Source organism: Staurois parvus, unplaced genomic scaffold (assembly GCF_062004578.1).
Source record: "Staurois parvus isolate SC_StPar_1 unplaced genomic scaffold, SC_StPar_1.0 ptg000106l, whole genome shotgun sequence".
NCBI lineage: Eukaryota > Metazoa > Chordata > Amphibia > Anura > Ranidae > Staurois > Staurois parvus.
This window is the reverse complement of record NW_028317902.1, coordinates 2,734,319-2,761,980: the sequence shown is the minus strand read 5'-3', so window position 1 is coordinate 2,761,980 and position 27,662 is coordinate 2,734,319. Positions and strand designations below refer to the sequence as shown.

General features: G+C 41.7%; 1 protein-coding gene across 1 annotated transcript in view; it reads right to left on the bottom strand.

The window, feature by feature from the left end:
• The window catches only part of ACBD6 (acyl-CoA binding domain containing 6), a 110,348-nt gene that overhangs the window by 8,247 nt on the left and 74,439 nt on the right, over positions 1-27,662 (bottom strand). Inside the window, exon 7 of the mRNA XM_089671482.1 lies at positions 717-747. Coding sequence (XP_089527608.1) covers positions 717-747 — 31 coding nt within the window. The remainder of the gene's footprint in view (positions 1-716; positions 748-27,662) is intronic.

The following is a 27,662-nucleotide window of genomic DNA, read 5'->3' as shown; positions in this document are numbered from 1 at the left end:
TCTGGTAAGCAAAGAAAGCTGAACAAGAAAAAAAGGGTCACTTTCCTAGCTGTGTAGTGTGGCAGAAGTTTGTGATTCACAAGAACGGCTGATCAGATGCAGACACCCCATGAACAAGCCTTATGTGGGGGGGGGAAGAAATAACAGACAGCCAATCAACTTCTCTCACAGAGAGTCAAGGGTATCACTAGGAAGTGGTTCTAAAAGGCAGAAGGTTTTTTTTACCTTCATGCATTCAGGTAGAAAAAAAAAAAAAAAATCTTCTGGATGCAGCTCCCCCCTCAGTCCCCATAATACTTACCTGAGCTCCATCTCGATCCAATGATGTGTATGAGAGCTGATGCTCTCCCAGGTCGGTCTCTCATTGGCTCACACAGCGACAATCACAGCCATTGAGCCAATGAGGAGATAGTTGTGGAGTGGGGGCAAGCCGTGCTCTGTGTGTCAAAGGACAATGTCCATTCACAGGAGCACGGCTTGGAAGGGAGTCTGCTCGAGTGCCCCTATAGCATAAGGCTTGCTATTGGGGGCACTTGGCAGTGGGGAGGAGCCAGAACCGCTGATGGGGGACTAAAAAAAGAAGAGGATCGGGGCTTCTTTGTGCAAAACCATTACACAGAGCAGATGAGTATAATGTTCCATGTTTAATTATTTTTATTTCTTATATGTAATTAAAATGCGCAAAAGCTTAGAGAGAAGAAAAAGACCTTACTTACCATAATGCAGAGGTGTCTGCCCTTCTGAATCCTGGGAAAGAAAAATATACACAGATCAATTGCGTGTACAAATTTAAAGTATAGTTGTGCTAAATGGATTGGCAAAACTCCTAAAGATCCCTATAAGAGTTGACCAGGTTCAATGTTTATTGATAAAATGTCACATCAGAGGCCAGGAAAGCATTAACGTATTCTGGTTCCCCAGTTTGGAGAACGATACATTAGACTGATATATTCACAATCTGAAGCCTTCTCCTAAATAAGCTACAAATTGTATTTAAGAAAAACAAAACAAAAAAACTTTATATTTTAAATCAATGAAACTGCTACTTAACTGTAGTACCACATTAGGGTTGTTATCAAATATAAATGTAGTAATATTCACCTGTGCATCAAAACCTGTTAGAGCAGACACTGGCTCCAAATACACATATTTTACTAAAAATACCCCCTTTTGCCTTTGACAGACATCTAGAGCAGCAGCACCATGGACAGGGAAGACCGTTGTCTTTACACAATTTTATTAGATCCTGCAAGTGAAAACTGCTAACGTACAGGAAAGAAAAAGAAAAAAAAAAAAAAGTAAGGATGCTCCACCAAATTCCCATTTACCTTCTCCATGACAAAGGGTTTTAGCTTTTACACAATCCAATAAGCACTCCACAGCAGATATCAAGGGGGGCCTAGTGATCAGTGTTTTCAGTACAATATTCCAGTTCCTCTCTCCTAGCATTATCGCAGGAAAGGGCAAAGACCAAACCCGACAAGTTAAACATAGCATACAATGAAAAATGACAAACAGAAGCAACCTTCCGTGAATAACCATGAAAACATCTAGCAGATGCAGTGAAGCAGGCAATGAAAGTTATATGCAAATCTTCCCTTTTTCTGTAAATGTCGTACTTGGTCACAACCCCTCTCCATCGACCGAAGTTGTGAAATAAAATGGCATCAACAGGAAAGTTTTGTAAGTGTGACTGAACTCACTTTGCAGAAAAATGGAGGTATTTACTAAAACTGGTGCAGAAAATCTGGTGCAGCTGTGCATAATAATGAATCAGCTTCTAACTTTGTTCAACTAAACTTTGACAATAAAACCTAAAAGCTGATTGGTTGTCATGCACCGCTGCTCCACATTCTGGCTGCTCCAGTCTTAGGCTGGCCATACACTATACAATTTCCTGTTCAATTTCTGCCGAATTCCCTTTAGATTTACCTTCAACTACGTAGTGCAAGGGCCTGCCTAACTGGATACAATTGAAAGTGTTTAGAAAATTGCTTTAGATTTACCAAAAACCATATAATATGAGGTCAAACCTAAACAAAATTGTATAATGTATGGCCAGCCTTAGTAAAATACCCTCTAGGTCTATCTCCATATCCATTTTAAATAGTCCTAGTTTACACCCCCCCTGCAACCCCTTCCCCCCTCTCCCAAAGCACTTATCAGTGAAAACATACCTACCCCTGACTACCTTACTAAAAAGTCCTAATACTTTAAGTGAGATGCTCAGAACACAGTATCACAAATCTCAGGAGAAGATGCTACAACACTGTTCAGGAATATCTTTTTTAGGAGTCCTATGATCTCACCAGCAGGATCAAGAGGTCACCCATGACAAGGTGCTCCAGGTGGAAACCAGGGGTAAGGTAAGTATATTTATTAACCATTTCACCGCAAGTGTATGGGGATGGAGGCTCTGATTAATAAGCAGGCTTTGGTTTTAAGTGGAAGGTCTCCTCTGAGAACTGATTGTTTTAACATGTGTGGAGAACTGCCCATTGTGTGCCACAATTCCAATTATTTTTTTGTACCTACTGCTGACAGCCTTTTCTTTGTTATATAGACAGACATTCACAATGACTGGAAATTCACAAATATTTATATTAAAACTGAACTAGAGCCACATATAAAACTAATTTTTGTTCTGTATTTATGAAAACTTCCTTCAATTCCTTGCGTACAAGCACTGTATGTATTGTGCTGCAATGCTCATGTGCTAACAAGGGACATGCTGACAGAAGAAGACAGCAAAGTGACAGTCTGACTGGACAGTGAAAGGCAACATACTGTACTGATTGTCTCATCTCTGACAGAGGAACAAGACCTGCAAGTGTTCCTTAAATGCTGCACAGAAAAATAGGCTCTCCTGCTCTGCCAGACAGGGCTGTGTAAATCTCAGAAACGAATGAGCAAAATACAAATCCTTTGGCAGGTAAAACAGTCCAAGTTCAACTCTGGCTATCCTATGGAAACATTTTGTGCAGTGGGAGTACAATATGCACAAATCATTTTTACATGTACTTTTTCTGTTCTTTCACTGTGGCTATTTCCTAGCAACAATAACTTTACATTAGGACATATATTTTACATACCTACAAACAAGTGCTTGAGATTCAATAATAAACTGCTTATTGTGTGTATTGTTTTAAATCAGATCAAATCAGTTACAATGACACGAACAAACAATCAAATTAATGTGATCGCTAGACTGGAGGAAAGCCTTAATTGGTAGTAATAAGAGCATTTACATTCAGCTGCGCATAATCCTATATAAAACCTAGAGAGCTTCTTCAGTTCCTTGTGTGAAAATTAAAATTCAGCAGCTGCAAAAACCGTAGCTGCCGGCTTTTAAAAAACATGCACTCACCTGTCCAGGGATCCGGCGCCGTGCTCACCCGGGCCACTTTCTTCACTGCTAGTCAGTCCCCAGAGCTGACATCTTAACTGTATGCAGCTGACTGACTACTTGCGGCTTCACAGCCGGCTGCCTGCTGCGCTTCACCTTGTGAATGTTCCCGCCGTCTCCTGTTACGTTTCCCAAGATACCGCGGGGAGAAGCAAACTTCTGCTCAGATTGTCTAGGCAGTTAGAGGTACCTGCCAAAATGAGGAGAAGGAACAGCGGAACGTCCCATTTTGTGTGACATTCTGCTTTAAAGATTTAGAGGTTTGTTTAGGCGTTTCACTAAACTTTAAATAGTTCATTTGGACCAAGCTGGTCCAAACAAACTATGTAATGCACTAACAGCTGCATCAGCTGGAAGCGCTGTATAACCCGTATGTAGTCTCAGCTACACGTAGTATTCAGCACTATGTTCTGGCAGCAGGACGGGGACTGTCTCATTCCCAGAACAAAATCAAGTCAGGCTCAGCACAGCAACATATTAACACATGTAAGGATAAAAAAAAAAAAATCATACACATAAAATGCTACAGCTCTATTGTGTCACAAATGCTTTGTACAAGTAGCAGTGCTACACTGAAAATACTGACAGACTGCAGACCACCCAGTATCGCAGTGGTTAAATTAAACTGACAGCAGCTTTAATAGGTCGTCCCAAGAGCATGATCACAGAGGTTAATGAATACAAAGATACACAAAGCTGCACAGTGCTTGTGAATTCCACCTGACCCAGGCGGAGGGGGAGACAGAAAAGGGGACAGATGATGTGGGTGGGAGGATGGGACGGGAGACTCGTGCCAGCCCTTAAACAGCCAAACATCTGAAGCTTGCCACGCGTTCCTGATTGGATTAACATCTTAGCTCCCAACAGACGAAGAGTGTGTCTGAAGGGATCACGGGAGGTAACAAAGGTCTTGTCCCATCATCTACTGTGCATATGGCCTGGGAATTGCAGAAAAATAATTTCAAAATGGTCTGATGCTGCTAGTGAATTTACCAGAAATACAAACACATTAAGAACTAAAGCTGACACTTTAATCAGTAAACATCAGAGCTTGCTTAAAAACAAAAAATAGTTTAGATGATCATGACAGTGGCGTGGTATAGTATGGTATAAAAAGAGTGAATTCCTCCCCTGCAGAAGGGTATTCGTCTTTCAATTCCTATAAACTACATTTGCATTGAAGAAAATTCTGACTTTAGAACATCCCCTGTACAAAAGCCTGAACCCAAAATGCTGGATTTTCTCGGTCAATGAAAAAATGTCCTAGGTCAAAAAGGTTGTCATATTTAGAACGATAGACAAAACTAATGCAGACCATAGACTGTTTATCGGCCAAATTTTCATCCAAAAGAATAATCGGCCGATATTTGCACCGTTAATGAGGCAATGTCGTTGGCCGATTTTCACGGTTTCTCCTCGTTTCTTTTATCGGTCATGCTGCAAAATTTACGAAAAACGGACGATTTTCGTAAGCATTGGTGGCAACAGAACGACCGATTTTTTGTTTTTCGGCCAATTAATGCACTGTCTATGGCCGGCATTAGTAGATAAGGTTTTGGATCAGGTGGTTTACTATACCATGGGCAGGGAACAGTTTTGAAGAGATCATCCATTATACTGGACATATTTCTAACAGTTTTTGTCTATTTTCATTAACCAGCCTCATTTCTCCAGCTGTTAGAGGAACTCTTAGTCTGTCAATTTCTAGAGTAATTTCCTGCCAGTTTTCCACCTGCAAAGATAGTAAATAAGCATGTATAAAGGGGAAGCAGCAGCAGCTCATTGGCAGAAACCTTGATCTATCCTTTTCACCATACCTCACTATAAATGCACTGAAAATGCATGTGCACCAACATGCATTTTTATAAACAAGGCCACACAAAGCCAGCCAGCCTGAGAAGAGAAGGAGGAATGCTTTGCTGTCAGGTTATACATTGAAGGCTGGCCATGCACTATGCCAATTTAAGCTGGTTCCCAATGAACGAAAGTCGCTCCCTGGGTAACCCTGTAACCACCCTCCCACCTACTAATCTTTAACTGAAAAAACAAAGTAGCAGGGCAGACAATTGTTGGCTGAACAGCAAATGCATTCAATCGACTGCAGCCACCGTTTGGGTATTCTGACAGCCGCTGGTGCTGGCTATTAAAAATACAAATGGCCACAGCAGGAGATTTGTCCATTTGTGCTGTATAACACGGCAGGAGGATTCGGTTAGATTATTTATTGTTCAACCTGTGGGCTGAAAGGAATAAAAAATCAAAACTGTGAATGGTCAGCTGATGAGAGGTTTGCTGCTGGCAAAACATGGGCAGCAGCAGAATTACCAAAGAGAAAAAGACACTTCCCTTAATGGCCAATGACAAATCTCACTAATGTGGAAGTGACATCTAGTTGGTCTAGGTAGTCATGGAGCAACTCAATAGCAACAAGTAAGAGCTCGGTTAGTGATCCAGTTGCTGAAAAGTTGTCGGAGACAAGGAGGACATTAAAAAAAATAAATACATAAATACTTACTGGGGTTTTTCCTTCCCTACTCTATTTAAAAACAATACAGTTTTTGCTTCAGTACTTAATATTTTTTACAAAAGGTATTTTACATTAACATAAAGGTACATAGTTCTAAACATCTAAAATAATAGAATGTGTAAATCCCACAAATGTTACTTTGCTCCTATTTTATCTATATGAAGACTTCTTTAAGCTCAGAAATGCCCCATACAAATGTTTCACCAATCTCTCAAAAGAGACAATAGTTCTTCCTAGAAAAAGTGGTTTGTTATATAAACAAAAAAAAACATTTTAGTAGACAAATCCATTTTAGTAAAAAAAAAAAGAAAATAAAATTCTGGATATTTTCTTTTATAATAAATGTGTAAGTAGTTCAATTTCAAAAAGGGAATTCAGCTTTTCATCCATCTCTAATGACATTATCAATTTTTCCAGAAACCACAAGACCAGCAATTCTATGAGTCCCTCCAAGAGAAAATAAAATACAAAAAATCTCCCATTCCCAAGAAACAAATTGAGTTGCAGAATTACATAAAGTAGCATGAGATCATAGAATAGACTGCTGCACGGAGTATGGTCCATACAAGTAATATCCTAACTTATCAATTACATTGTTAGATCCGATAATCTAAAGGGCAGGAATGGCCAGTCCAAAATGACAACATTTTTTCTATAGACTTCTAGCCCACAGACTGGTCTAAAAAGTAACAGGAGAGACTTGCATTATCTCTGCAAGAAAGGTGGCACAGGCATGCAATGTCCAGTCATGCTGGCACAATCTGTCTGCCTGGCTTGGCTGAGCATGCAAGTTTAGTGAACTGGGAAAGGGGTAAAGAGAAATTACTGATTTCAGGTTTCTTGGGAAACCAGTTAGATGCAATTTGTCTTAGAGGAAAAGACTGTTCCACATGCATGAAATCAACAGTTGACTACCTGTAAGCTAGCCATATGCTTGAGATGACAGCCAGCTATCCCCTGTTTCTGCTTACGACCAAAATAAATAAATAAAAACATAAAAAAAAAAAAAATGCAAAAGTATCACCAACCCTTGGTTCTTGCTGAACACTTTGGGGGAGGGTTTACCAAAACTGGTGCACAGATAATTTGGTGCAGCTGTGCATGGTAACCAATCAGCTTCAAGATTTTATTGTCAGCGCTTAAATTGAACAAGCCGATTGGTTACTATGCACACCAGATTCTGAGAGCTCCAGTTATAGTACAACAAATCTCCCTCTTTGTCATCTTTCCATTTGGATTACCTTCCATAAGATCAAGAACACAATTTGCCACAACATAAAAGCTTGGCAAGTGAAAAACACAAACAGAACATTCTCCTGCCACAGCAGAACCACTCATGATCTTTATGTTACGGCATTTTGACACAAATCTTTACCTTTGACATTTGCAGTAATGACTAATAGTCGTACGATCCTGTGTGATGCCTTTTGCACTGTAACAGCTATTTCCATAAGACAACTCTGGTCATTATAGGAGGAGAAGGAGTACACCCTACGTGGGCTGTTCACATTGATGGTACTGTCATGTCTATTTGTGGATCAGCCTATCTTGGTATGAGAACTTAACCACTTGCCTACTGGGTACTTATACCCCCTTCTTTACCAGGCCAATTTTCAGCTTTCAGCGCTGTCGCACTTTGATTGACAATTGTGCAGTCATGCAAGATTATACCCATTTGAAATTTTTATCATTTTTTTCTCACAAATAGAACTTTTTTTTGGTGGTATTTAATCGCTGCTGGGCACTTTACTTTTTGCGCTATAAAACAAAAAAGTAGTGTGCAAAAAATTAGAAAAAAAAAAGTCTGTTTCTATTATAACATTTTTCAAATAAGTAATTTTTCTCCTTCACTGATGTGCGTTGATGAGGCAGCACTGATGGGCACTGATAGGTGGCTCTGATGGGCACTACTGAGGTGGTACGGATAGGCGGCACTGATAGGCAGCACTGATGAGGTGTCACTGACGATGGGTACTGATAGACAGCACTGACTGGCAGCACTGCTAGGCACTAACTGGTGGCAGCACTGCTGGGCTGCATTGATGGACACTGGTGGGTGGCACTGGTGGGCACTTCTAGGCACAGGTGGGCGGAGCTAGTGGGCAGCACTGCTGGGCACAGGTGGGCGGAACTGGTGGGTGGCGCTGCTGGGCACCGATCATCAGGGCACTAATCATCAGTGCCGATCCCTGCTCTGACGACTGCTGGTTCTCGGCAGTACTTTCCTCACGCTGTCAGAGCATGAGGAAAGTGCAGCCAAGAAACGGCAATTGCATTTTCCAGTGATCAGCGTGTCATTGGACGTGGCTGATCACGTGGTAAAAGGCCGCTGTGATTGGCCTTTTACCACATCACGTTTGCAACCTAAATTTGGGATGTTAACATTGATACTAGGGATGCACTGAAAATTTCAGTGGCAGGAACATTTCGGTCAAAAACACCCCTTTTAGCCATCCGACGAAATGGGGAAAAAAAAAAAAAAAAAAAAAAGCACTGATACAGGTGCTGAAAAAACCCCACCCCTCGCTGCCGCAACTGGCCTCTGCTTGGTGGTTCAGCCTTACCAGAGAAACCATCGATTCCAGCACTGGGCATAGAGATGTGTGAAGGAAAGATGGCCGCCACACATCTCTATGCCCTTGGAGGACCAGAGTGATGTCACTTCCGGTTCTGGCCATTTTTTTTTTTTAAAGCACTAGATCAATGCTTTTTTTTATCCAATGCTTTACATTGCAGAGGAGAGATGTGGGGTCTTATTGACCCCATATCTCTCCATAAAGAGGACCCGTCACTAATTATTTCTATCACAAGGGATGCATGCATTTCTTGTAAGAATAAAAGTTATTACAATTTTTTTTAAAGGAACAGCGCAAACAAAAAAACAAAAACAAAACATTAAAAAATTAAAAAAAAAAAAAAAAAAAAAGTTTAAAGTCCCCCCGTCCGCGCACATATTGGTGAATGCATACGTAGGCCATGTCCACATAGCTAAAAGGTGTTCAAACCACACGTGAGGTATTGCCACGAACGTCGGAGCAAATGAAATAATTCTCGCACTAGAAGTCTATAAAAAAAAAACCAAACCAAGCAAAAAAACACAAACAAAAACAACCCAAACTTTACACTGCTAACCTGTAGAAATTTTTAAAGCATCACCCATGGAGATTTTCAAGTACCACAGTTTCACGCCATTCTACAAATGTGCACAATTTTAAAAAGTGTGACATGTTGGGTATCTATTTACTCGCTGTAACATCCTCTCATATTTTACAAAAAAATTGGAGTATATATTGTTTTTTTTTAATACAAGTGTATTTTTCAAAAAATCTTTAAAAACTGCTAATTTCGGTTTTCGGCCAAGTGCATTTTTAATTTTTGGTTTCGGCAACAGAATTTTCATTTCGGGCACCACTAATTGATACCACCTGCAAATCATAACTGCACTGAACATTTTGTGATATTCTATTCAGTTAGGAAGGATATTGGTAATTTCTACTGTTCAGTTGATTATTTTCTGTCACAGCATATATTACCTTCTGTCAAATATAAAAGTGGCGTTATACACATGGTTCTATGATATGACAGAAAAAAACATGGTCTCTAAATGAAAAGCAAGTGCCTGCAAACCATCAGATGCCATGCCTGGTTTAACCCTGACCTGCTTATACTAATCGCTACAAATTGGTCTGGTGTTCAGTCTGACAACACAGAGTATACGCAGACTAATTCCTGCAATAGTCCTTTTGAATAAAATCTGCAGCATTTACCTATATTCAGGTCATATTCCTTGACTTGCAGCAGCCTTGAATTACAACTGTTCGGAATACTTGATAAGGGCTTATTTACAGCATAGTGCATAAGAAAATGTGTGTTATAGTGCATAAATGTTATAAAGGTTATGGCGGTATACTGCCAATCATTCAGATTTGCACTTAATGCACATATACAGTGCACTGTATCACATGCTTTGTGTGTTGCATTCCAAAAATTAGTGCAGGTGCCATTTTGTATTTAAGCCCCATTGATGGTCTATTCAGTGCTGCCTAATGCAACACGTCTCAACAGGAGAAAACATATGCACCTTAACCACTTGCCCTCCAGAGGATTTACCCCCCTTCCTGACCACGCCATTTTCTGCTGTTCGGCACTGCGCTATTTCAAATGGTAATTGCGTGGTCGTGCAATGCTGTACCCAAACTAAAATTTATGTACTATTTTTCCACACAAAGCTTTCTTTTGGTGGTATTTGATGACCTCTGCGGTTTATTTTTTGTGCTATAAATTTAAACAAAAAAAAAAAAAGAAAAAACAAACAAACTATATTTTTCACTTTTTGGCTATAAAAAAAATATCCAATAAACTCAAAGTTAGTCATAAATTTAGGCTAAAATGTATTCTGCTACATGTCTTTGGTAAAAAAAAAATATCTAAATACATGTATATTAATTGGTTTGTGTGAAAGTTATAGCATCTACAAACTACGCTATATATATATTGGAATTTACACAGCTTTTACGCTAAAATGCCAGGACAGTACAACCCCCCCCCCCCCACCCAAGGATTTGGAAAAGTAGAGACCAAGGATTTTGCAGAGAGGCATGTTGAGTCCATGGAACATTTTATTTTTTGCCACACAGTTTTTGATTACTTAGCAGCCTACCTACATACAAGCCCCCAAAATCCAATGACCACCTCCAGGTTTTAAATGACATATTTCCTCATATCACTTCCCCACTACCTATCACAGTTTCGGGGGATCTAAAATAATCCAGGATAGTACACCCCCCCCCCCCCCATGACCCCTTTTTGGAAAGTAGACACCCCAAAAATTGATAAGAGGCATGGTGAATATTTTACAGATATAATTTGTCACAGGTTTTTGAAAAATAAAACAAAAAAAGAATTTCTTGGTTTTCCAGTAAAATGTGGCAACAAATAAGATCTGCAAAAAACACTCATCATGCCTTTTAGCAAATACCTTGGAATGTCGATTTTCCAAAAAAGGGGTCATTTGGAGGGATTACTTCTACTCTCCTGGCATTTCAGGGCCAATATTAGAAGCTTATGCCACACATCACCCACTCTTGAAGACCAAGAGTTCTCTGACACTTTGTTCACATGAAAAAAATTTATTTTTTTTGCTAGAAAATTACTTTCAACCTCCAAACATATATTTTTTTTTTTAAAGCAGAGGCCCTAGAGACTAAAACGATGGGTGTTGAAATTTACTATGTCACAGTATTTGCGCAGCGATTTTTCAAATGCAAATCTTTTGGGAAAAATACACTTTAGAATTTTAATGCACAAAAACACAATATATTGCCCAATTGTTTGATAAAATATAAAAGATAATGTTGCGCTGAGTAAATAAATACCAAATATGACATGCTTTAAAATTGCGCATGTCCGTGCAATGGCAACAAAGTACAGGGGGGGTAAGGGTGCTTTTTTTTTTAGTTATTGATTTTTTTTCTTATATTTAATCACTTTTAATGCTATCACAGGGAATGCAAATATCCCCTTTAACTTCAATGGGCATTGTCAGATTCATTGTTTTTGTTTTTTTTTTTTTTTTTTTAGAAATCTGGGGTCTAGCAGACTCTAGATATCTCCTCTGCCCTTACATTGTCTAATCTCACCAAGATCGGTGTGATCAGATGTTTTCCCAATTTACAAATAGCGCTGTTTATATCCTGTGAAACTAAAGTGATGAAATGCTCGTAGCTCCCGATTTTAGACTACAGAGAGGATTGGAGCCAGTCTGGTCTCTGACCAGCTCTATGGTCAGCCAGCTGAACTGCCGGCTGAATTCTCGGATTCCCCTGTGGGACAGGAGAGACCACGAAAATTGTGGAAGGCAGCAGAAAGGGGGGGGGGGGGGGGGGGGGGGGGGGAGGTGTCCCTTCCCGCTGCTCCTAAAAACAATTCAGCAGCTAACTGGCCACTAGGATTGCTTTTACATGAAAGCCGACTGCCAGCTTAAAAAAAAAAAAACAATACCAAGATGATGGCAGTAGCTGCAGGCATCATCCTGGTATAACCATTCAAAGTCCAGCGACGTACCAGTACATTGCTGGTCCATATATGTAACAGAGAACACAGGCATATGATGAATTGGCTCTGTGGATCAATATGATCGCAATTCATTCTTTTTTGTAATGTCCATGTTGAGGGTTAGGCACAAACGAGTTTTAAATTCAGAAACCTTTCTATGCAAATTGTCTGGCAAGAGCTGAATTTGGATGGGCGGCGATGTATTGTTGTGCATATAAAATTGCCTTGGCCCACAATCAATTGATACAAATCTTCCGTGAAAAACAGTGGAGGGGCTAAACACTAGTGTTGGCAGCGAACGGGGCCACTATACAAAGCAGGCACTAGCATAGTTCTGTAAGTGATCAATATTTTGATCACTACAAACACTATACTAGTAATGGCGGTGATCAGCAACCTATAGCATGAGTGCGAGATTGTGTGGGCAATCTAACGCTAGCTGACCCTGGCTAGGTGGGAAGCTTACTGACCCTGACGTTATCTGATGTAGTTAGTGGCAGTAATACAGTGATCAGTGAAAAATTCTATATACTGACACTGTACTAATGGCACTGGTTGGGTGATGAGGTGATCAAAGGGTTAATAGGGGGCGATCAAAGGGTTAAATGTGCTAATCTAATGTGCGTGTAAAATGTAGTGCTTTTACTCAGTGTCGTGTTCTCTCTTCTCTCCCTGGACCAATGGGTTGGGGGGCACAGGTGCGTTTACACCCCAAAATAGGAAGTGACCCAAGATTATATCGCATTGCCAAGAGTTGCTGCTCGCCCGAATAATGCAGGTAAGCGGATTGCAAGTAGTTAAAAAAAATTGAGAATTTTATTTTCAGAGTTTTGTTTTGTTTTTTTTTTTTAATACTTTTATCAGAATAGTACAATGTTAGCATAGTAACATCAGGGATTTTTTTTAAAACACTTTACTTTGCAGGAGAAATAAAGATAATTTCTTCTGCAATGCAAAGCTTGCTGTTATGAACCTAACTCATTCATGAACTGTCATGAATGAGTTAAATTTTGACAGCTTAGGATAGTGATCTGTGATTGGCTGTAGTTGGTCACATTGTACAGGGTGCTGTGAGTGGCCCCATTATGTGACAGCTGTGGGCCAATCACAGCTCACTAGGAAGAGGAGCAGAGCTGTTATGAATGAGATTGATTCATAACACCTTTGCTTACGCATAGCGTTCACATGATCACTGGGTCCTGTTCACCTGGATCTCCATTCAGCTGTGTCCGCTGGACACAGCAGTCGTGAGGGGGGAGTGCTACACGCCCGCTTGGGTGCTCAGCACCACCTTGTGTTATTACAGCCAGAGGGACACAGGTACGTCGCTTTGCCTGTAGCTGCCAACCTGCCGCAGCACATTGCGGGTGGGCAAGAAGTAGTAAACACACACGGTGTGAATTGTAATTATAGATCCAGTTCTACATCTTCTTTGCACACCAGTAACACAGCACATCTGCACTTTGCTGTTTTTAGTAAAAGGAGTACCCCTTTACCATTAATTTGGTACTGACTAGTATTCCACTGTTTCTCTTCTCCCTCATTCAGCTAACCTAGTCCCAGTACTGATGGAAAGGGGCAGGGAATGGGCAAACAAGAACATCTTCAGGATGGCAGCTGGCCCACATGTTGCCCCAGGTTGTAATGTAGTACAAAAGAAACCCGTGGGTTGTGTAACAAAAGAAAGGTAGGCGGCTTCATCCTGTTTTTTGTTGAAAAGTTTTGGGCAATTTTTCAACCTTTTGCCAAGGCACCCCTAGAAGATCCAGAAGGCACCCTGGTTGAAAATGAGCTGGTCTATTATCAGACAGGATCGATCTCATAATTGCTGTAAAATAAGGGAATCTGTATACATACCCCTGTGTACTTCCACAATGGATGAACTTCAAGCTACGCCTATAAATAATGTTTTTCATACATACGTAAAAGGATACGTTCACCTTTTCAGGCAGTATTTCACTTTTCATAATAAATAGAAGCGTTTTCCAATGCCATTTCTGGCACAGCCATCCCAATGTGCTTTTCTCTCTCTTACCTCATCCACAGGAGCTTTAAAATATTTGCAGTTTATTTGCATTTTTTAAATTTTAAAGATACCAGCACTTGTAGATGGCCTCTCAGCATTCACTTCCCGTAGGCCATCTCCCAGAAGCCTTCACTTCCTTGTGGCATCACAAGTGGGTGTGACAGGGTGTGTTCCCTCATTACAATACTACCTTCCACCCACTTTCTATACAATGTGATTGTACAATCTCCTTTAGAACTACCATCAGATAAACAGTACAAGGGCCTGTGATTTGATACAGATTGAATAGATTGTTCAGGTGGGCCCTCCTATTCCATTGTTCTGATAAATCTAAAGGAAATTGTATAGATATTTTACAATCAGATTGTATGGCCATCTTTATAGAAGTACATAGGAGGGAGTGGATGGAGACACTCATTTGTCAGGCTCGGTTTGCATCTCCATATAGTGAAAACTCACATTCCTGCATGCGGTTGTTTTTGAGCATTTTCACTTGTCACACAATTGCCCCAGGGAAGCTCCAGAACTTTTTTTTTTTTGGAGAGAAGTATGACGCGTTAATGCAGTTTTTGGTGTGTTTGCCACACTTGGGGTGCCTTTAACATGTAATGACAACACAAACACGATACACATTTGCAGCGTATTTTTGAAACGCATGGCAAAGAATGCATTTTCTGCGCAGTTTGCCATGTGTACGAAAACACAAAGATGTGAATGGAGCCTCATTCTTGTGTAAACAAATCAATTTCACTTTCAGGCCCCATTCACACCTAGGAGTAGTGGGAGCACATGCTTTTTTTTGGCTCCTTTTTCCAATGACACACATAGGGCAACCAGTGATTTCAATGGGCTGTGCTACACGTGGCAAAGTAGCTCATTGGAGTGGTGTGAGTTGTACGTTTTATACAGCATGTTTTGCTGCATTTGTCAGTTTTTTTTTTTTTAAGTGGTAAAATGTGTGTTTGCTTCTGTGTTTGGTGTGCCATTAAAATTACCTAGTTGTGCATTCAGTGTCAATAATTGTTAGGTGTTTAAATTTGTCCATACGCTATACAATCTGATTGTACAATCTCCTTTAGATTTACCAAAACTATATAAATAGGAGGACACACCATCTATGCAATCATTCTGTATCCAATCAGGCAGGCCCTTGCACTACATCAGGGCTGCATGTGGTCCCAGGGAGTTTAACATGAGGCCTGAGCCAATCTGAAGGGACGCTGGGGAAGGCAGGCAAATGCATGCATAGAGAGATGCCGGGGATGCCGTGAAAAAATAGCTGATGGGTGAAGGGTGTGCGTTTTAATGAGGCCAGTGCAAGAAGGGTGTGCGTTTTAATGAGGCCAGTGCAAGATTTGTGTGTTAAGGTCAGTCCTGGGTCTTACTGGCTTCTCCATCCTAAATCTACATACCAGCAAGCGATAAAGCTTTCTAAGAAATACAGCAAGGGCTAAGGTAAGGCCTTGTTCTCAAAATCAAAGATCGCTTTTATTTTTCTGCAACCAAGGGACATTAAAAAAAAAGAAAAAAAAAGGAAGGGAGGTGCATGCACCTTTTCCAAGGTACATCCGCAAGAAAACTGCCTGGTCCTACTGACCATTCAGTATCGACACCCACGATTGGCTGTGGGCTGAGATGCACGGGGGGGTGCCATTCAGAATGGCAGGTGGCTGCAAGTGTGGGAACAGGTGCGATTCCTACAACTGCAACCTGCGGGCTAGTGTGAAGCTGGGTAAGGGTCTAAATCTCCCTTACCTCTGAAGCCCAAGGCTACGGGCAGGCAGTGAGGAAGCGAAGCAACCCCTCCTCACCACCCGTTTTAACTCCAGTTTTGCAGACAAATGCGCCGCAACTGCATGCAGTTGCAGGGCGTTTGTGGTGCTTTCCCATATAGTCCCCCAGGATTTTTTTTGTGTGTGAAAAACAGATTTCATAAACATTTGCCCAACTATTCCGGGGCTAAAAAAAAAAAAAAAAAAAATAAGTGCCACCTTTTTTATCCTACTGGTCATGTGCTTTCAGAAAATATATGGTTTGGGAGTCTTACAAACTCTGAAAGCTGTAAGTGAAAAATTAAAGCCTTAGATTTTTAAACAAAGTTTTGCGTACGTTCAATTTTCACCATTTCAAAAAAGGCACAATTTAAAATTTACAAATATTTGTGATTTATAAGCGCAATGCAAGTGAGGCTTTTTATATTTAGTACGAATTTAGCAGGCATTTTGAAAAATTGTGTCTAACTAATAACGATTTTAGTATATTTTTAGCAAAAATATTGTTTTGATAAACATTTGCGCAAATACTGCAGGGCCTTTAAATTTAAGTATCACCTTTTTATTCTACTGGTCATGTGTTTGTATCTGCTAATGATTTAGTGTATTTTTAAAACATTGTTTTGATAAACATTTGCGCAAATATTGCAGGGCCGTAAAATTCAGTAGTACCTTCTTTTTATTCTATAGGTCACTTGCTTTCAGAAAATATATATTTTTTTAAGTGGGTCTTTTACAAACTCTGAAAGCTGTAAGGGAAAAAACAATGGAAAAGGAAAAAAAATGACAAATATGGTCTGGCCACATGAGTTTAAAGTTTTACTAAACCCAGGACCCTGCATTCACTATATCTGGTCTTCCACAGTATACAGAACATGAAAATGCAATTATGTTAGTAAATATAAACTGCTAAATACCTTTTTTCATCAGCATTTAGAATAGTCTTGTGACATCTATCAGTGTCCAGCAAAGCACTGGTTACAGATTGTAAGAGGAGTTTTAATTCTGCTGTAGGAGGCTGCAGGACCCCTGACCCTGTTTGGAGAGTGCTGATTGGCCCTGTGCTGTTCACATGCACGCTCCCCAACCCCCCCCCAAAAAAAAACTCTAGCAATACACACCAAACTGAGCATGTGCAGCTTGCACCTGAGCCTGTTCTATCAGGAGATATTTGGGAGACACCGGACGAAGGGGAGGATCATTTGTTTATACAATGTGGATTAACCCCTTAGGTTCCACCGTGAGTAGAACAAGCATGCTTTACAGACAGATTACTGTTGTGGGATTAGTAACACTTTAAAAGTGGAGCGCAGGACCTGGCAGCCAAAGGATTAACATGATTCTAAAAGCTTAAATTAAATAAAAAAATAAAAATACATGTCTATACTTACCTGCTGTGTGCTGTGGTTTTGCACAGAGCAGCCTGGATCCTCTTCTCTGGTCCCTCGCCAGTGCTCCTGGCCCCTTCCTCCTGTTGGGTGCCCCCACAGCAAGCAGCTTGCTATGGGCGCTCCCAAGCATGCGCACTCCCCAGCCGCTGCTCCGTGTGTCCATTCACACATGGAGCGGTGGCTCGGCCCCACCCCCTATATCTTCTCATTGGCTCACTAGCTGTGATTGACAGCAGTGGGAGCCAATGGCCACTGTGGTCTCAGCTAATGAGGAGAGGGAGTCCTAGGATAGCCGAGACTCCATTGCACATCACTGGATCTAGAAGGGGCTTAGGTGAGCATTAGGGGGCTAGGGGAGATGCTGCACAGAGAAGGTATTTTTGCCTTCATGCACGAAGGCAAAAAAAAAAACAAACCCTGGAGCCTTTATAACCACTTTAACAGCTTTACAAAGTCAAAACTTTCTTTTCCAGTCATGGAGAGAATGGAGAGAGGTTAGAACCACTATTTTACTGCCAAGACCTTGTCCCCAACAAAGGCAGTGAGAGAAAATATCCATTAGAAATTGTAAACCCCCCCCCCCCCCCAAAAAAAAAACAAAAAAAAACACAGATGGAAGTTCTAGCCTTCCCCTACTTTCCCTAAAAAAAAGGCAAAATGTAATTGCTGTATGTGTCCCTGTTGGAGATTTCACATTCACTTCATGTCCCGGTAAGATCATTGTGATAATAGGGAGAACTGATAAACCCCAAACTGTGTAGGGAAAGTGGAGAAGTGGCACTAAACACCATGCCATCCTCAATTTCCCAAAATTTTTAATTCATTTAAGTCTGTGTGCGCTTATGCAGCCATGAAAAATCAACACACTTAAAAGTATAACTACAGGCAAAAACTTTTTTAGTTTTGGATAGCGCGAAGAAGGAATAGAACACGGTCAGTTTTTATTGCCGTCGGTGTCCTCATTAAGGATTTCCCTTAATTTGCAATGGTTTCCTTTCACTTTCTGTTTGGCTATGGGACCAGAAGTGAAGGAAAATCTCAATAGGACACACAGATAGCAAAATAAAATATCTAACAGGGGTTATAGCCTTCCCCTGCTCTATCAAAGATGTATTTGGCTATAGTTCTACTTTAGGAGGTTAGTAGAAGTATAGGTTTAGCGGCAAAAAGCCTTTTTGAAGCTTAAATTAATTTACGGTCTAAAAAAGGAATTCTGATGAGGCCCTGTCAAATGGTCATGATGAATGTCATGAAGGATAGTTTTCACTGGGCATTTTAAAACACTCCAGCACAACCACACACATACCACTCAGACATTTTGATAGGATAAGGAAGAGGAAGCTCTGATCACCGTACTTCAGGGATAAGAAAAGCTGACTTCATGGACTAATGGAACTACAAAGAATTACTGAGAGGCACTATGTGAGGGCCAGTAACTCTTGCAACTTCAGACTGGACTTAATCTTTAAGTGATCCAAATTCTGTACCAAAAGACCAGATGGACGATAAGTATCTTTCAATATTTATTTTAACTTTATTGCTGATTAGGTATGTTTTGTGATATTTTTTCTGTAAATATTTCTTAAACCTCTTTTCATTCTCTTTTTATATAACAAAATTCCAAAATCATTAAAGCCCATCTCCAGGCAAAACAAAAATTTCCCCATGCAGTGGGGCTGTGCCCACACGGCAAGGGTCAACTGCTCATTTTGTCTAGGGGGTGACCAGAAAGTTTATACTGACCCGATCCTTCGATCCACTGGAAACAGCGCTCCCCAACAGTCCAGCGGTGGACTGTTCCTGGTCTATGGAGCCTGCTCTGAAGTGGTAATGTCAGGAACAGTCCACTATTCAAGACTGCTGGAGTGCAGGGTGCCAGACCGTCTTGTACTGGGAAGATCAGGTATGTATAACTCCGCCCTCCTCACAAACAGAAAAAAATTAGCAGTTAACCCATGCAGTGTGGGCACAACTCTGGAGTTGTGCTTTAAGCCTAATGGTTGACCTCTAAGGGCCAGTTGTATCTATCTGTAACACTATATAAATGTATCTACGATTTATCTTTATTAAGTCTTAATAGACTTAAGTTGTGAAGGGCATGTTCACACTGGCATGGATCCCACCAACACTCCTGTAGCAGATGATGCAGGTTTGAAAAGGTGGGTCGCGTACCACTGGTTTAAATCCACAAGAAACTTTATTGGAGACAGCTCAGATAGAACATGGTTTGCTATGCTGTTCTGTCTGAGCAGCCTCCAATAAAGTAAGTTTCTTTTGTATGACACCAGTCGTATGCTACCCTCTTTTTCAACAAGCATAGCATTGTATTCCCATAATTATAAGCAGATGTCTAGAGCACCCCCCCCCCCCTTACATCAGATGTCAAGAGCTCCCCCACCATCAGAAGTCAAGAGACCACCATCCTCCCTTGCATCACAGTACCCCCCCCCCCCCCCACCTTGTGCTGCTGCTGGGAAGAAGCTGGGGGCGGAGATGTGAGACAAAGTACAGGATCTGGAGGAAGACCAGAGGAGAGCTGCCAGAGCTAGCTGAATGCTGAGAACAGGGGAGGAGAAGCAGAGGGGGAGTTTGGTCCTGCACTCTGCTGGCGACTGCCGAGATGGAGGGATGGCCTTGGGCATAAGACAACCTTGTCATTATGAAGTATGAGGAGAAGCTTTTTAAAGGAAAAGGGCTGGCAGTTCAGAAACACATCTGACAGAAGTCATGGTGGCCATAAAGTCTATTTTGCAGAAGAGATATTCCAGGGGAATATACCTGACAGGCTCAAATGGGGGTTTCTGCAAGGCAGAGATCCAAGTAGAGATCCCAAGGAAGCACAGATTGCTGCAAGGGAAGCTTGAAGAATATGTAAATCCAACATTTCATATTCCTGATATGTGCTTGCTGTACCATGTACTTGTATGAGAAAGTATCCTGTTCTCTCAGTATTGCTTCCTTTGTGTGAAATCCCTAGTGTTCCTGCTAGACCCTCTGCTTTCCTCCTAAAAATTGACTCCACTAGGCAGGAGGAGAACACAGCCTGCTTTCCTCTAGTGCTTAAAGGGATATTATAGTTTTTTTTTTAAAGCAAATTATATAAAATATTAAAAATAAAAAAAAAAGTTATACTTCCCTGTCCTGTGCAAGGATATTGCACACAGCGGCCCCATACATTTTGGAGTACCCTGCCGGTGCTCTCCACTCCTTCCAATCACCCCCTCAGCACCCATGCAGGCACGCTCCCAAGCCGAGATATGTGCATCTATAGAGACACATACACTGTGGCTAGGCCACGCCACCCACTCCCTTCTGATAGGATTTGGCTTAGAGAGCCTCTTGTGAGAAAAGAAAGAACAGCGCTGCTGCAACTACGGAGAGCACTGGATCATGAAAGGGCTAAGGAAAGGGGACCAGGTATTGGAAGGTTTTTCTGCTTAATGCAGAGAACGCATAAAAGGTAAAAAAAAAAAAAAAAAAAAAAAAAAAAAAAAAAACCACAAATGCCCTGCAGGTTCATCTGAAAAAAAAAATAAAAATAAAGGCACATTTTTTTTCCCTGCCAAAATACATGCATTATTTTTTTCTTACAGGTAAAAAAAACTTATACTTTAAAAAGGCCAGATTTCTATCTGAGGAAATGTGAAATACTGTAGATGCAGAGAACTCTGCTTTTGTCAAATAGACCACTAATTGCGTGCCTGAAATATAGCTAGAATTGGATGCCAAGATTGGTGTTAAGCTGGGTATACAAGTCTCAGATTCCTGCATCTACATAAGTGATGTGGATGCAGGAACTCCCCACTGCGCTATTCTGACAGTGGTGACTTTCCCCACTCAAAAAATACATTGATCAGTGGCTGACTGGATGCTTTTTTTCCCCAGCAGGACCATTTGACAGACGCTGGTCTAATAACCGGTTTCTGTTGAACAGACAGGGCTACACACTGGTTCCTGCTGAACTGGCCAGTTTTCAGATATGTGTATACCCAGCTTTAGTGCCAGCTTCTGCTCCAGTGCAAGGAACACATTGTCACTGTATACGTCGAGTGCTGTGCTGGCCTTTGGCAGAACAAATATTTATCTGTGGTTTTGCATTGACTCCCTTTCACATTTTCTCGGTCATAGCTACAAGTGAGGGTATTCCCCTGTGGGGTACTCATGGAATAGGGGGCAGAGTATAGGGTAAGCATGCCCATTAGTGGTAAAAGGTAGCACCTGAGCACCTTGTAAAGACTCTAGGCAGAAGTGGCGGTAAAGTGTGCGACCAGAGGTGGCATTCAACATCTGGTAATCTACCTAAGGCTTAGTTGAGTGGTTTAGTTTTAGCACCAATTTTAAAAAGTTTACACTGCAATCAAATCCTATTTTTACAGTAAAGGTCAAAAAGATACAAGGTAACTCTGCCCTACCTGTATACAACCCTGGTCTGTATGTAAAGTCAAGGCTTTACTTATCACGGTGGGCATACACCCAAAAGGATTTTCTGGGACTGGGTTCCATAGCAATGGACCATGACATTGGAGCTGTATAGTGCTCTTTGGCTAACTCAATGCATTTCACGAAGTGGCATGATAAGTGCCCATGCAGGATTCAGTGCCTATTACAGGCCATACCATTGCGAGGTCTGGATGCACTGCTTGTATGTCGACAAAATAACACATATAAGCTAGTTAAGCTAAGGGTATTGTTCTCCATGAAGAAGGAAAGGTCCATCACCTTCAGGCACTAGCACACTGACCAGTGCTGACTGGTCTTCAGCTCCCCCCGTGTCCTACTTGTTCCTGTACAATTCCTCCGTTACCGACTCGGCTTGTTCCTGACCAGACTTCGATTACTCTAATGATACTGGTTCCTGACTTCGGCTCTGCTCCTGACCTTGGCTTTTCCTTCTAATTCTGCACCGTGCTGCCCGACTGTTGATGACCCTGGCTATTCCACGACTCTGCTCCTGTCGCTTGTCCTCACTACCTGCCTTGCTCTGCTGCACGCCTGGCAATCTATAAAACCTGCTCTGCTTATTACTACAGTGCCCAAATCAGAGGATCATCAGCCTTCCAAGGTCATCATCTGCAAGAGCTGCAAACAACCACTAGCGCTCTTGTCCCCCTGGTCCCTAGATTCCCTCTGTTCCAACTTCAGCGGGATCGGGGCTAGTGACACAAGTGAGGCTGACCTCGGCAATTCAGTCTCCCATCAGGTACGTGACAATACCACCTAATTTACCTTATTCTGTGTAGTCCCATGTAGCTAGATCAGTGGGGTTTTCACAGAGCATTTAAGTGGCACTGTAGCTTCTGGTTCACATACTGTATAACAATGTGTGAGCTTGCAGTTGGTGAAAGAGACCTCATTGTATGAAGATACACATACTCTACAACCAGATTCAGTGCTATTCAGAACCATGGTACCAGTAACTTTTGTAATTAGCTGCCAATGCAACCACCTACATACATTTAATGGCAGAACAAAAGCTAGACCTGGCTGAGTCATAATTACTTTGTGATTTTACTTGTCCTTTATTCAGAAAGGGACTGAACCCCCCTAGAGTCTGTTACATCATCAGCAAGCCGCTGATCTTATGAAAACTATTTTGATGGCCAAGATGGAGAAAGCACCAGCATAATTTCACCCCAAATAATCTGCTCTCCTCAGCCCTGAATCCAGGACACAAAACGGGGGCAAGAGGAAGATAGAAGGAGGGGACAGGTGGGAACTGCTGGGAGCAGACTGCAGCTTTTACAAATACATACAGAAATAATTAAAATCTAAGGGGTTTAGAAGGGTTAATCTGCTTTGTATAATCTGAAGCATAAAGCCAGCACAATCGCAGCTCAAGACCGGCTGTGCCATATCAGAGGCGGGAGCACAACAGGAGGGGGGATAAGGGTGTAGGGAGGATTAACAAAGCCTGGAGAAAGGCAGGGAGGCCTATTAGAGACATATATTCAGAATGAGGTTGTGCTGCAGTGTAGCAAATGACGAGAGCAACGGGTGACCTGAGCAGCAGTGCTAGAAAAGGGAGATGAAGAGGCTGATGGGGTAGCAAGGTACGCTAGCCCATATGTAGCATCAACAGACCCATCTCCTCGTCAGGCTCAGCAGCAGGTTGAGGGGGTCAGCAGAGAATAACTTTCATCCTGTGGCAGCTGAGAGTGCTCAGCTTCTGCAGATGGAATCATGGAAATTGGATTGCGCCCATTTACCATCCTGAAGTAAAGCACTGTATTTATCCTATTACCAGGGACATTGCAAGAGCAGTTCCATTACTTCCCCCCCTCCCTGCTCTGGCTAAGTGCTGGGCCCCCAGCAAACCTGTCACACTCACTGAATACCACTCCTGCCTTAAAGAACTCTAAACAAGAACTTTGACATAGTTTCTGGCAGAAGCGTTTAGAGCTCGACATATATCCAGTTACTGCTATCCACTTTTAACGATAGGAGGGCTGTTAATACGCAAATTAAAATTATTTACTAAAATAAACTGCAGCAGAATAAAAGATTGCCGAGAATCATCGACTGCGTTAGCCACCACTACTGCATCATCACAAACAAGACATGAAGTGCAGATTGGAAGCTCCTACTGGTTCAATTTTCTTATTCAAAAATTTGTTTTTTATAGATTTCAGTTACGGTCAGCTCAGGTGTGAGAAATGCTTAACAAAATCCCTGCAGATGGGTAACAAACATGGTTCTGAAAACCAAACCAAATGAAATAATGGATATATTGGTCACTACAATTACATTTCATCTGTCAAATGTAACAAGAAATAGAGGATACCTCCATTTTTAACAAATCTCTTCCCTACAGCATAGTACAATACAGCAAGTCATCTAAAGCAAGTTTTGGTGGAGTCTAAAAAGTTAATAAAATCACACACAGTAGCACACACGTAAATGGTGTAGGTTTATTTGAAAAACATAACGGAGTACATTATCCAAAAAAGGAGTGCCAAAAGCCTAAGCTTTATACTGCAACGACAATTTTTCACATATCTTAAGCTGAGTTTACACTGTTGTGCCACAGTAACGTGCACATAACCGCAGCATCCAAAAAAATGGATTTTTTTTTCTGCACACTTACCTGAAAAATACATTTCTTGGCGTACATCACGGGACACAGTAGGCTATTCATGACTATGTGGGTTCTATGCCTCCTATTGGTGAATGGAAACTGGCCGACCAATCAGAGAGGAGGTCCTCCCCTATATAACCCCTCCTACACAGGATGTACTTCAGTTTTTGTAGCAAGCAAATAAATTCCAGAAAGGGGGTGGGACCTCTGTGTCCCATGATGTACTCCAAGAAATGGATTTTAAAAGTATGTAGGAAAAAAAAAATCCAGTTTTCTTTATCGTACATCACTGGACACAGAGCAGGCTACTCATGACTATGTAAGAGGTCCTAAAGCAATAAACAAAATTTGATGGGAGAATGACACCTTGATAGCCACTGACCTCAGGCCAAAGGTAGAATCCTCTGCGTCCCTGACATCCACCTGGTAAAAAAAACTTGTGACTATATGGACCGAAGACCATGTAGCGGTCTTGCAAACCTAAGCCACTGACGCCTGATATCCCAAGACGCCCCCACACTCCTGGTAGAGTGTGCCTTTACCAGAAAGGGTAGGACCTTACCTTTCAAACCATAGGCTTGCATGATTAATAGCACGTAGCACATCCAAGGTATGCAGAGATCTTTCTCTTGGTGACTGAGGCCTAGAAAAGAATGAAAGCAAAACGATGTCCTAATTGAGATGAAAACTAGAAACCACCTCTGGTAAAAAAAGTCGTTTGAGGTTGCAACACCACCTTATGATGCAAAACCAGAAATGGTTCTCTGCAAGAGAGCTGTCGGCTGCAACACCCTTTTTGCAGAAGTGATTGCCACTAGAAACAAGACCTTAAGAGTCAGGAGACAGGACCAGTGGAATCTCCCAATAGGTTCAATGGTGGTTTTTGCAAAACCTCCAAAACCAGGTCCCAAGGACACAAAAGGTTACCTGACAGGAGGAGCAATACGCATGACTCCTTTAAAAAAGTGCAAACCAAAGAGTGAGATGAAATGGGCATCTGGGAAAAAAAACAGCTAATGCTGAAACCTGGCCCGGTACAAAAACAGCCAATTTTTTCTCCAACCCTGTTTGAAGAAACTACAGAATCCTACCAATCACATACTTCAGGGTGTCATTTCTGGACCTCACACCAGGAAATGTAAGCCTTCAAAAGGTCTGTAAATGTTCCTAGAGACTACCTTTCTAGCACCCAAAATGATGGAGATGACAGAATCCGATACTGCCCTATCCTTTAGGATCTGGGTTTCAATAGCCATTCCGTCAAATTTAGTGACCGTAAAGCTGGGTGCAATATAGGGCCTTGAGACAGCAAATCTGGCCGATACGGCAGGGACTACGGCCCGTCTACTGTCATCTTCACTATGTCCATGTACCAGGCCCTCCTGGGCCAGGCCAGGGCAAATCAGTATTACTGGAATAGACTCCTCTCGAATCCCACGTAAGAGACGTGGCAGTAGCTGAATAGGAGGAAAAGCATAAAACAGTGAAAACTGGTTCCAAGGAATCTACCCCTGCCATGCGAGAGTACCTTACCCTGGACACAAAAAGACCAACCTTGTTTTTGAACCTGGATGCCAATATATTTATGTCCAGGCAAACCCATCACTGGCAGATTCCCTTGAAAACTTTGGGATGCAAAGCCCATTCTGCTGGAATCAACCGCCAGCGACTGAGATAATAATTTTCCACCCCCGAAATGAACACCGCTGACAAACTAGTAACATATCTCTCTGCCCAGGTCAGAAGGTAATTCTCCTCCTCCTGAGCCCCTCGACTCCTGGTACCACCCTGGTGGTTGATATATGCCACTGCTGTGGCATTGTCAGACTGAATCCTTACAGGTCAACCCTGAAGCCTAGATGTCCAATACCTCAGAGCCAGCCTCACTGCCCAAAGGTCCAAGACATTGATGGGTGAAACCCTTACTTGTGGAAGTCATGTTCCCTAAACTGTGGCCTCCTCCAGGAAAGCCCCCCAACCTGAGAGGCTGGCATCGGTGGTTACCAATGTGCACACCACTGGCCGAAAGGATCTCCCTCTCTCCAAATCATCAACCACCAATTCAGGCTTTGCAGTACCTCTAGAGACACACATACAGTAATCTAGGCTGTATCTGACTGTTCCAAACAGTCAGAATGTACCTTTTGCAGCAGTCTGGAGTGGAATTTGGGCATAGGGAATAGCTTTGAACAAGGATACCATCTTTCTCAGCAACCTCATACAGAGGCGAATTGAAGGATACCTCTTGGCTTTTAAACTGCAAACCTTGTTCCTCAGGGCGCAACGTTTCCCTGGAGGTAGAAATACCTTTGCCTGAACTGTGTCTAGGACCATCCCCAAATACTCCAGGCTCTGTACTGGCTCCAGGGCCAACTTCTTGAAGTTGAGCACCCAGCCCAGCTGTTCCAGGATCTGTATCATAGGGACCACATCCTGCTTCAGACCTGGCACCAACCAACCTGAGTAACAGATAGTCTAGAATAGATATTATAACAAAATTGGTGCTGTGCTCCCACACTTGTACTTATATAAATTAAATCAAAATGAGGTTTCAATTACACCCCTTGTGAATCCTCCTGTGTATAATTATCACAAATGCAATTCTTCATATTATTATACAATCTTATACAGTGATGTTTGATAAACCATATGAAATAAAATATAAAATGTGCAAAAAACACATTAAAAAACAATACATAAACCCACTTGTGTTCCTAAACAAGGTGAAATCACTAACATGTACTAAACCTCACGTGATAAAACACTTGGCATAAATGAATGCCCAAAAGGTGCAGTGGAAATAAACTGACAAACGGTACTATTGTGCTTATAGAAAAACAATAGGACGGTCAGGATAAATTAACCCTGACTATAAGACAATCTACAAGGACTAGAATAAATCCTTCAACATAAACGTGTGACCACCACTAAACAAGTGCTCACATGTACCAAAGTGTAAATAGCCATGCTCTAGGAACCCAATGAGGTCACGTGATTAGTGATGCAGCTAGTCGGACGAGAGACTGAGACGTGGTGACATTTCCGGTGGAAGCACCATCTTGAGCATTTTTTTCTCATAACACGTGAGTGAACATTTATAGTATTCTTTTACATCAATAAATGAAAATATCACACGATGGAAGGACGATTCTTCTTGTTTTATAAACACAGATGAGGAAGCTGAGGTACAATTAGATCATATGAAAACCATCCAGATAACAGGAGAGGTGATACCTGCAAGTTCTGAAGGGGGATACCACCGGTTGTGATACCGAATCGGACGTGGAGGATTGAGCAGTTGGCTGTGCTTAATAGCAAAAAAGCGTTTTGACCCTGTGGGGTCATTTCATGAAGGTGAGGAGGCAATCTTACCGGTGAAGGATTACACTTTGTTCACCTGCCAGATTTATT